This window comes from Zalophus californianus, chromosome 3, assembly GCF_009762305.2.
Source record: "Zalophus californianus isolate mZalCal1 chromosome 3, mZalCal1.pri.v2, whole genome shotgun sequence".
Taxonomy (NCBI): domain Eukaryota; kingdom Metazoa; phylum Chordata; class Mammalia; order Carnivora; family Otariidae; genus Zalophus; species Zalophus californianus.
Window position 1 is genome coordinate 53,465,019 of NC_045597.1, and position 12,157 is coordinate 53,477,175.

At 39.6% G+C, this 12,157-nt stretch overlaps 1 protein-coding gene across 3 annotated transcripts in view; it reads right to left on the minus strand.

Moving 5' to 3' along the window:
• EPSTI1 (epithelial stromal interaction 1) overlaps positions 1-12,157 on the minus strand; it is a 95,024-nt gene that overhangs the window by 34,830 nt on the left and 48,037 nt on the right. For all 3 annotated transcript variants that reach the window (XM_027591093.2, XM_027591092.2, XM_027591094.2), the window contains one exon: positions 2,238-2,331. In XM_027591093.2, coding sequence (XP_027446894.1) covers positions 2,238-2,331 — 94 coding nt within the window. The remainder of the gene's footprint in view (positions 1-2,237; positions 2,332-12,157) is intronic.

Below are 12,157 nucleotides of genomic sequence, written 5' to 3' on the forward strand. Positions count from 1 at the left end.
TGGTGTTGAAAGGGGAGCAGCCATTGAATGCAGCTCATCAAGAACCATCCTGGGTCCAATGCTGCCCCTTATTTTCTATTAATAGCTCTGAGGATCGTGTGACTAATGCAATAATCAATCCATAGAAAACACAGCTCTGGGAGAAATGACTCATGTTTTGGACAACAATATTAAAATTCAGGATGATCCTGTTAAATTGAAGAAACGAGCCAAAAATCAATTGAGCAGGCACCCACAGTTCTGCCAGGTGTTTCAGACCATACAATTCAGGAAGCCCTCAACAGAATCAAGCCCATCCTGGCAGCCAAGCACCCAGTTGATAACGCTTCCAATTCCTGTCTTCCCTCCCGTCCCTCACAGCCACAGGATATCTGGACAGACGTCAAGCACTGTCCCTACACAGGATTTAGCTCTACTACCTACAGCTTCTCATTCCTCTAGTGCCCTGCAGTGAGGGAAGAGATAACAGATGTGACAGGACCTGTGGCAAATCTAGACTTTAGAACACATTAGAAGTGGACCAAAAAAATACGGAACATTTAAAATTTTGTAAGAGCATAAGGACCTTTTCCCAAGGAGTGTCATAACGTGTTCTTGACATTTTAAAACATGGTCACTAAAGAGAAAGAGGGATGAAGGAAATGAAGATCAGGTTTCTCTAACATCTTATTTACCTACCCAAACTCTGGAAAAGTGAACACTCTTGAAAACTTAAACCCATCTTTTCTTTCAACTACAACCTGTTCCCAGAGGCATCCTTAATTACACTTACTTTCTTGTCCCCAGTTGGCTAGTCAATAACCAAGGCCCTGCCAGTTTCACCTTCTAAGTGGTTCTTTGACCTGTGCTCTCATTGCCACCCTACTACCCACTGCCCTACCTCATGTTTTCATCATTCCTCGCCTGGACTAATACAGAGCCTCTTGGAAGGCTCTCTGCCTCTCTGTTCCTTTAGAGCCATCCTTCACATGGTTACCAGTGTGATTCTGCTAAAATACAAGTCTGACCTTGAACCTTCCCTAAAAATTTTTAGTACCTTCAGCACTCACAGAATGAGGTCCAAGTTCTCCAGTGCATCATACAAATTTCTGCAGTGGTGTTCTGCAGGGAGCACCACAAGCTTCACGTGTGAGGCATTTCTGGAAGTCCTGATGGTCTGGGGGATGCTACTAGCATTTTGCGCCCAGGGGTCAGGGTTGCTACACATCCTGCAGAACCCAAGACAGCCTACACAATGAACTCACCCACCCAATTGCCACCTGCCACCCGACTCCCCTCATGGTTCTTGCATCCTTATCTAGCCTTCTTTAGAAAAAGTGAGCTACACAACTTTTGTTCCCTAACATAAGCTGTGAGTTTTCTTGCCATTATAACTTAATTCTTGCTTCTGTGTTCTAATTCCTGACACCCAGAATGACTCTTCATTTTACTGACTCATCCTTTAAGCTTTAACTTTCTAATTGTTATATGCTCTACACTCACCTGTTCACTTTATAGCTATGGTTTTCTCCTTCACTTAACTAAAGTCCTTCCAGGCACTTATATAAACATAAAAATTATTAACAACAAATTATTAATAAGTTTGGTGTTGAAAGGGGAGCAGCCATTGAATGCAGCTCATCAAGAACCATCCTGGGTCCAATGCTGCCCCTTATTTTCTATTAATAGCTCTGAGGATCGTGTGACTAATGCAATAATCAATCCATAGAAAACACAGCTCTGGGAGAAATGACTCATGTTTTGGACAACAATATTAAAATTCAGGATGATCCTGTTAAATTGAAGAAACGAGCCAAAAATCAATTGAGCAGGCACCCACAGTTCTGCCAGGTGTTTCAGACCATACGATTCAGGAAGCCCTCAACAGAATCAAGCCCATCCTGGCAGCCAAGCACCCAGTTGATAACGCTTCCAATTCCTGTCTTCCCTCCCGTCCCTCACAGCCACAGGATATCTTATATAAACATAAAAATTTGAAGGATAGAAAAATAGGTGGATGACTAGGTGAGATGAAAAGGCTTTTCAGAGGCTGAAAGGTGCCCATAATGTAGATAACAAAGTACAGCGTTGTTTTATAGCTGAAGAAAGCAACAGTTGAGGTCAAAGTTTCAGATCAGGTCATCTGCCTTTAGTCCCAACAATCTACAATATAAGGACACTCTATGCCCTTAGTCTTCATTCACTCAATGCCTCTTTATAAACTACCAGATGGCAACCCTGCATGGCATTCCACTTACCCAAGCTGAAGACTGTGGGACACGAAGAGCAGTTTGACAGGTACTTCTGTCTGGCAACTCTGCGTCCAGTCTGCTCAGGAACTCAGCAGTTTTGCTAGCAGGAACACAAATATGTGTTAGTGCCTTCATGGAAAATAGAAATATTATTTATTTTGCCTTTGGATACTAGCCTAGACTTTTATTGGCTGATGACTGAAAATCTCCTGAGCAGAGAACAAAAGGTGAGTTGAGAACAAGGTAGTGTAGAAAACCAAAACAAAATGCTATTGCAAGACCACATTCTTGAAGAAAATTAGTCTGAAAAATATAAAATTGTCTGTGAAATGTGAACCTATGATTTCATATTTTCTACTTTGTGTACTTTGACATGGAGATAAATGCTCTCTCAGATTCCACAGTGTGGGGTCCTAACTTCCCTTTTGAGCATCTAAAGCTTGACACTCAGACGTCACGACAGAACTGTGTTACACTGCATCCCCTGTGACTTTCATTCCACACTGGTTTCACATGGCCCTTCACCTACTTTCTCCTCTCATTTCCCTCATGGCTTTGACTGCTCTCAGGATACATAGCCCCTCCAATGCAGTAATTCTTTACCACATATGGATCATGGCCCACCTCCCCTTTGAGGCAATGGGCCCTCTCTCTCCACACAGACAGACAGACCCACACACCTTTGCATTTGATTTGTACCTCCCATGGAAGTTAAGAAGTGCTGCTGGTCTGGCCTGCATTTCTGACATCTCTTTTTAGCTCAGAAAGATTGGCCTAGAAATATCCTCAGTTCTAATAAGAAGTTCTTTGATTTTCCCTTAAAAATTCAAACCACTGGGGGCGCCTGGGTGGCTCAGTCGGTTAAGCATCTGACTCTTGGTTTTGGCTCAGGTCATGATCTCAGGATCATGAGATCCATCCCTGAGACGGGCTCTACACTCAGCGGGGAGTCTGCTTGAGATTCTCTCTGTCCCTCTCCCTTTCTCCCTCCCCCTGCCCTCTCTCTCTCTCTCTCTCTCAAAAAATAAATTTTTTTAAAAAGAAAAAAACACCCAAACCATCACCCCTCCTCTCCTCTATGTCAAGCAAAGCACACTAGAATTGTTTCCTAGCCCTTACTTCAATGACTTTCCCATGCTGCCCACCATTGATCTCTATTCCTTTGTCCTTTCCTCTTGTAATTTGTGGGATTTTTACCTCTTTATTTCACATTCACAACCAAATACCTCATGGAGGCCTAATTTATATCACACCAGCCCCTTGCAGCCTGCTCTCTGCCTGCCTCCTTCCCTCAGTTATCCCTCTTCTTCCCCCTAATATTTTAGTCCTACTGCTAGGATCCAATTCATCAAGCACTTAGGATGTGGGCATCAAAGGAAACACAACTGGTCTGGTAAAAATAAATGGTATCCAGCGGAGGTAAAACCAAAACAAGGAATTCAAAATTAAACAGAGATGCCCACATCACTTCAAATAATTACTTAGATAGAACATGGCATTTGAACAAGGTCAGAAGCTTGAGTTAGGAAAGGAAGAGCAAAAAGTTAAGCGATGTACATAACCCTGAGAAACATAAGGCTTCAGCAGTTGAGACAAACAGCCTCTCCATTTGTCTAGGATTGCTTATCTTGCCCAGAGTAGACAAGGAGACTAATGAAGTCACAGAGTCTGGAAGCTGCCCCACTGTCTGGGGCTTTATGAAGTCATCAGTCAAAAGTGTTAGAAGAAGAGAGTTGCCAGAAGTTGGGATGAGATTCCTGAATATCCTTAGCTGAGTTCAGACATAGGAAAAGCAGTGAAAAAGAGACACCATGATAAAACAAGGAAGGAACTTCAGGCCAAATTGACCGGCAGCCCTGCATTGTGTGCTGACGGTTGCTTCTTAACTGCGGAGCCAACCACTAGCCATGGCCCTTCTGCCTATTACCACTGCCCCACTTATGCCACAGGATTAAATCATAACGACGGTCACAGGAATACAAGTATGGGTCTGTGCAGAATGCGGATTATTCCCCAAGATTAAGTACACAAACAAGCCAAGTTCCAAGCTACTAAACTAACTGGTATTTCTCTACTATTTGTACAGTGCCTCGGTATATACTCTAATTTCCATATACTGGTTAAACTGAATTGGGATCCTTGTAGGCACCTGTGGTCATATTTAATAAAAATAAAATACACAACCTCCCTGAGGGCAAAAGTAGGAGAATTTCCTAGTGGGAAGTCCAACAAGACTAAGAAGCCCAGACTGCAGCACTGAGTCACCTTCCCCTTGGAGTTTCTTGCCCTTTGTCATCCTGTGACTTTGCCACCTACTGAGGGGATGATCCTGTTTTTCTTTATCACTCTAACCCAAGCGTCAATAGAGGACTCCTTCCTTTATTCTCCACAGAACTGATGAAAGGATTATCAATAACTCAGACTTGGTTTAGATTTAGTTCACTCCTGTCCAGCTTAAGATCTTCAAGGGTCCTTCCTGCTTGTTTTTAGGGTGATTCCTATAGCTTATCCTAAAAGGTGTCTTCAGGATACCTCATTTCAATATAACCCAGTTGCAGCAGAGAATTGCTAAATGTCCAAATTCATGTTCTCCTCTGCTAGTTACACAACTTGACTATATCTCCTGGCCTCCCTTGCAGTTGAGGTTGGCCGCAGGGTCGAGTCTTGACCCCAAACATGAAAGGGAGTGATGCATACCCCTTCCAGGACTAACTAATTATAAACTTCCCACACATGCTCCTCCACACGTTTTTCTCCTTCTGGCTGGCTGGAATAAAGATAACCCCCAGCACAAACTTGAATGTTGTATATTGAAGTTAGGGAAGCCTATATTGGCTTGGTGCCTGCCTATATGAGTAGAGGGGGCCTCCACTCAAACTTGTTCACCCATGCCTTAAATGAGGAAGAAGAAAACCCCATATTATTCAATCTATCTCTCTCTATATATATTTTAAAGTCTATTACAGCTCCTAGTGTACCCTCATAACACAACACAAAGAAATATATACAAGAGAATCATTTCTCAATTCAGGTGATCAATTCCAAAACTACAAGAGGTAGCCAAGAAGAGTTGAGGAAGAAGAGAAAAAAAGGATTCTCAAGGATTCAGCTAGGCAGCTTAGGTATTTCAGAACCTTAGTCGGGAAAGGGGAAGGTGGGAAAGGGGAAGAATCTGTTCATCCTTGAGCTTTGTCTTCCTGTCAGTTCTAGAAGCTACCTAGGCCCAGAGTATAAAAAAGTATGATAACCTTCCAGATGCTAGGGAGGGTGTCTTGCAAAACTGGTCCCTTTATAAATTGCTAATGGAAGGGAAAATTGATGTTACCGCTTCAGAGAGTATTTGACAATACTTGGTAGAGATGAATATATGTATCATGTCTAGGTGCCTACTCTAGAGAAAATCTTGCATAGGTATTTAAAGACACCTGAACAGGGTCATTTAATCCAGCACCATTTGTAAGAGTCTCAGAGATGGAGAGAAGGAAGATAGAGGGAGCTGGGGGTGGGACAGGGGTGGAGGAGATGAGAATGGAAAGGAAGAAGGAAATGAACTAGATCTACATCAAGAATCAATATGGTTCAATTCCAAAAAACAGTATCCAGTGGGGGGAGGGGGGAGTTGTGAAAGTATGATACAGTGATCAAAATATCTGAAGGACACAAACAACAGTCTGAATATATGAGTAGAGGGGGTTGTGTGGTTTCATATATATGTAATAAAATTGGGAAAATGTACATGATGAGAAAAAGGAAAGCAGCCCAAAACATCTGGGAACTGTTCTGACACATCTACACCTCAATGTTATTACAAACTAATCTGACTAAGCCATGTTGTTCTACTAATGGACATAAATGATCCCACAGAGCATCCACTTCACACAAGTACATCTCACAAATTACCAAATATCCCCCATCTTGCTAAATGAATGGTGACTTCCTTACCAATTACAGCTTTATACTCATCTAGGCTGTCCTTCCTATGGGTAAGATTTATTGAGACACCCAAACATAGAATTGTCCCCACATGCTGACAATGCATAATCCAGAGCAATCCCCTGCTTCTTTAGACCCTTCCCAAAATTACCCAACCAAAACCTAAATCCCCATCAGTTATTCCTAGCAGCCTTACTGAGCTATCCCTCCATTTCTTATGGTGTGTTTTCTTTACCTGCAACAAGTAATAAACACAGCATGTTCAACTACAGGTGTATCCCTGGTGGTCTTTGGCTGAAGGGCACTGACAAGTGTTACATACCAGAACAGCTGTTACTGCTAGGAGAATGACAGAGGGAAGGGGGGGGGGGGGGAAGAGTGAAAGGGTTCATTCATCTCCAGGCCATCTGAATTTCTTTATAAAAACGAACCACATGTAAGCAAAATCTTAGGTATGACTTTAGTGGTTGATACATATTTTCTGTGATTTTGAAATGTTTCTCCAAAAGAGAAAAAGCATACACACCATTGTGGGGCATACTGGGGAAAAGCTTTACACATGCCATTCTAGGTTCCTTTGAACAGTAATTTCCAAAATGCCAATAGGAAGACCTGTGTGAGGCTGGAACCATGAGAATCATCTATGGTGCTTCTTGGAAATTACTGTACTCAAGACTTGGACTTTCTAATTCAGCATACCTGGAGTAGGATCTGAGAATCTATGTTTCTCAAAAGCACCCCTGTTGATCTTGAGAACCTATAGTCATACAGATGGATATTTAATATGCATAATTCTCTTAGGTCCATGTGATTCTGACTTAAGATTAAATCATGCTATAACACTCATTTGAAAACAAAACCTCAGTGTGTCTTAGGAGCCCTTCTATATGAGTACTATCTAACAATACATTCTTCCTGTCTTTCACAATAACTTCACAAACCTGAACTTCCCCATCATGAAGGTTAGGTGAGCAAGTAATCATTCTTACATTCACACATGCATTTGTGCAGGCAACAGATACTTCTTTAGTCTCTGCTTTGTGCTTAGCAATATGGGTTATCAGATAAACTGAACAGATACTGTTTTGCCTGAGTTAGTTTCATGTAAGTGGGTGTGAACAAAAACCATTCATACATTTGTAAGCACTCAGAGCTAAATCAGTAGGGAAAAATTTGAGGGTAACAGGATATTAGAATAGTCCTAAAGTATCTCCCACAATTACAACGGGAAAAAATAACTTTACAGTGGAGATTACCACAACCAAGTAATGAGTGTTAACATCACCAATAATGAGGACATCAACATCATGTACCCTCTGATATGATGCTCTGAGGACACAGCATCACTTCTTAGTATTCTGAAAATTAAAACCTCAGTTTGATCATAAGAAAACATCAGATAAACCCAAATTTGAGGTACATTCTACAAAGTAACTAACCAGTACTGACTGAAAGTGTCAAGGTCATGAAACATAAGGCAAAAATGAGGCACTGTCACAGACTGGAGGAAATGAAATAGTCATGACCACTAATTATATTATGTGATCCTGAATCAGATCCTAAAACAGAAAAAGAACATTGGAGAGAAACTGGTGAAATTCTGATAAAGCCTGTAGTTTGTAGTGTTATATCAATGTTAATTTCCTAGCTTGATAATTGTACCATGTTTATATAAGATAGTAACATTAGGGGAAGGTAGGAGAAGATCTTACTGCAAAACACTGTACAATTTTTGTGACTTTCTCTAAACTGAAAATTATTTCAAAAGAAAAAAAATCTCCCTCAGATCTCTTCCTTACCTGAAACCAAGACTATATCTTAAAGACAGTGCTTTCCTCCAAGTTCCCTAAATGGAGGCATTTTATTTCTCATACTACATTGTCCTCAGTGCCTAGTGGTGACACAGGCATCTTCTTTGCTCCCCGGGCTACTGCAGACCATTACTTCTCCCCCTCATCACTTGCAAAAAAGAATGTCTGTTCCTGTAGTGCTCCTGACATCAGTATACCCTAAGTTCTTACCCTCTTTGCTCCTGCCACACTCCAAACCGTCTGGTCAACCAGCTCTCAATTCATTACGACTAGCCTTCCTCCTATCTCAGCTAGTGTCAGTGACATGGAAGTCCTTGATCTCCTCCCTGCCTTCCAGCCCCTAGGCTGGAGGGTTTTGGGGCTTTTTGTTTTGTTTTGTTTTTTGGTTTTGTTTTGTTTGTTTGTTTGTTTTATTTCCCCCTCTCCAGTAGCTCTTCATTCTGCCTCAGCAACACTCCTCGAGTCCTACCCTAGATTTTATCATCATTAACAAATATCCTCCCTCCAACATATGAAATGACAGATCTCACTCTTGGACAGAACTTTCTGTCATTCCATGTTCTTTGCACAAACATCCTCACTACAATAATGTTCTAGCCTCTTTGAGATTTCCAAACCCTTGTTTCCTCCTTTCTCACCATCAGTTCCCATCCATCTTTACTTATTGGGCAGCTTAGAGTCCACAGTCCATTTTTACAATCTTTCCTTTACAAATGCCTTTAATTCTCTCCCTCCTCTTTCTCAGATAAAGTCAACCATCTGCATGTGTACCAGAGCAAGTGAATTAAACTTGGGGAAAAATAACATATCAGGTGTTTGGGGATGGTAGACATGGAGGAGGATGGAAGAGTGGTGGGGTCAATTGTCTTCACTTGAAATTCACGAACACTGACATCACTCTAAACTGAGCCAACACCAACTCCTACCCGGACTCCGGCAGTAATGTTGTCTCTAGCTTCTCCATTTCCATTCTTGCCTCCTCGAATCTATTCTTGACACAGCAAACGGTAATCACTTCTTAAAAGGAATAAACAAGCTTCTGACGGCTTGTCCCCTCTAGTTAAAAATAAAATCCAGATTCTGTGCCGTGGCCTGCATGATCTGTCTGGCTCCTGCCTATCTTGGCAAATTCAAGATCTCTCATTCCCCACTTCAACCCCAATATACCAGCTTCCTTGCAGGTTATTGAATACACTATGTGCTGATCCCTCAGCCTAGGACCTTCTCCCCTAGTTCTCAGCAGAGCTCATTCTTTCTCATGCTTTCATCTTCAGTTCAAATATCATTTTCTCAGAGATTCAGGTCTTCCTGATCATGCTAAGGAGATTCTCCCTCCCAGTCCCAGAATTCTTGATCACTGGTAGAGATCGCTATCTTCACCACTATGTTCTCCCACAGGAATTATAGTCTGTTATCCTATATATTTCTTGGTTAGCTTGTTTATTATCTGAATTTCCACATTTGGTTATGGGGCTATATTTGTTTTATTCATAATACATCCCTAGAACCTAGTAACCTGGTAGAGTGCTTTGCCAATTTTTCTAGAGTTGTCTTTTTCTTATTACTTTGTAGAGTTCTTTGTGAAATTAATCCTTTGTCCATTACTCTTGAGGCAGATATTTTCTCCTAGACTCACTTGTAATGTTGTTCACCGTGTCTCCTATCATAAATTTTTTCTGTAGTCTGTACTTTTCCTTATAGCTTCTGAGTTATGCGCATGACTTATAATTTCTAAAAACATTCTTCATTACATTCTAATTTTGTGGGTTCAATACAGTTTGTCAAATTGTCTTTTTGATACCGATTTGAAAGGATACTTTTATCAATAGCTGAGGTCCTAAATACTAAATGCCCATATACTCACAGGCCTACTTGTAAATTCTCTTTCGTTGAATAGATTTATTTACTACAATGCCAATAACACTTTATTACTGCCATACTTTTATATTACATATATGATACCTGGTACATTAAGCCTCTCCCAAGTCCCTTCAATTTTTCATTTTTAAGTTTATCTACTTTTTTAGTATTTTCTCTTTAAACTTGGTTTATCAAATTCCACAAAAGGCCTGTTCAGGAGAAATATCTTTATAATATTGATTTTTTCCTCTTATAGTAAATGATGTATATTTATGTTCATCTTCTTTTAGGTATTTCATTTATGTAGGGTCTATTTATTAGACTTATAGCCACCTGATTTACATTGTGGATGATTATTTTATATGGGATTTTTCTTTCAATTATATTTTATAATGGGCTTTTGATGGTATATAAGAAAGACAAATGTTTGCATCTTGGCTTTAGATCCATTCATGTTAGTTGAACTATTTGTACCAGTTCTAATGATTTTTTAGTTGATCCCTTTGGGATGTTTTAGACGGACAATCAGAGACACTTACCCCTTTTTGAGCCAATATTGAGGCTCTTTATTTCTTTGTTAGAAATAGAAACAGTCTCTAGTTGCAGGTCAGTAATAACAAGCACTCTTGTCATCCTGTTCCAGACTTCACTGGGGAAGCTGGCTTTCTTCCTAGAATTTCAAACAAAATCTAATACCTTCCTTGAAGGTTTAGTAAAACTCATTGGAAAAGACCCAGCTGGGCCTAGGGTCTTTCGTAGGTAAAAGTCAAACTACATTTTCTCTTCCATTTATAGTTTTTATTCTATTCAGGCATTAAGTCTAACTGTATATATTTTCCCTGGAAATACTTTTTTTCACCCAGATTTCCTCATTTAACAATTAGAAGTAAGACATAGTATTTTGCTCTTCCAGAATTTTGGTTATACTTCCTTTCTTGTCCTTGCAGTTTTGTTTTTTTTTCTTTTAAAATCAGACAAGTTCTGGGGTGCCTGGGTGGCTCAGTCAGTTAAGTGGCTGCCTTCGGCTCAGGTCATGATTCCTGGGTCCTGGGATTGAGCCCCACATTGGGCTCCTTGCTCAGCGGGGAGCATGCTTCTCCCTCTCCCTCTGCCTGCCGCTCTCCCTGCTTGTGCTCTCTATCTCTCTCTCTCTGTGTCAAATAAATAAATAAAATCTTCAAATCAAATCAAATCAAATCAGACAAGTTCAAAATTTGTCTGAAATTTTATCAGAATTTTAAAGACTCCAGTTTTGGGGTTAATTTACAGATGATAAATACCTTTTCTACCTTACTAAAAAAAACTTTTTCTGTATTATCCTCCCATCTCTTCCATATCTTTGTATTTATTTTATGGTTATAATACTAAATAAAATGCTTTGGTTTTTTATTTCCATTTTTACCAAATGCTTTTAAAACTCTACATTTTCTAAATAATTTTGTAGCCACATTCTGTAGATTTTAACATGAAATACTTTAAAATTTGTATTCTTTTATCCCTAAATAATTTATAATTTGAGTTTTGGCTTCAATTTGTACCATAACAGTCATTTAGAGAAGTGATTAGAAAAAAAAAAAATTAAGTGAATAGATGGTAAAGCTTCTTATTACTTAATTTCTAACATTATTAGATTTTTCTTAGGAATGGTGGCTTTCTAGGATTTGGGAGTGTTTGGGGGATTTTCTGAGAAACTCTGAAACCTTAGTCAGGGCCAATTGTAGTTACATCAATATTTGTAAAGAATATATATATATATTTTTTTTTGAAGTAGACTCCATGCCCAATGTGGAGCCTAACATGGGGCTTGAACTCACGACTCTGAGATCAAGACCTGAGCTGAAATCAAGAGTCGGACACTTAATCAACTGAGCCATCCAGGCACCCCAAGAATATGTATTTTCATAAACTAGGTACAACACTTTATAACTGTCTATATAATCATACTAAGCCATTGTTATTCAAATCTTCTATTCCTTATATTTATTTTTAGGTTCATTTGATGTGTTCATTTCAATGGAAAATTAGCTAAATTAAAAGGAAAATTTGACAAGCCCATTATCTATATTACAGACTTAAGCAGTTTGCTGTATAGATTTCAAATTGATAAAGATTCATAATTCACATTATCTTTTGGGTTACATATTTTATCTCCAGAAAAGACCTTTATCCTGTTGAATGATTTTCACCTTGAATTCAATTCTGTCTCCTACTAATAGTGATATTAATTAATCTGCCTTCTTTTGTTAGCATTTATGGTTATATTTTCCATGCCTTTACTTTCAACTCTTTTGTTTTGCGGCATCTCTTGTAGTAGCGTATAGC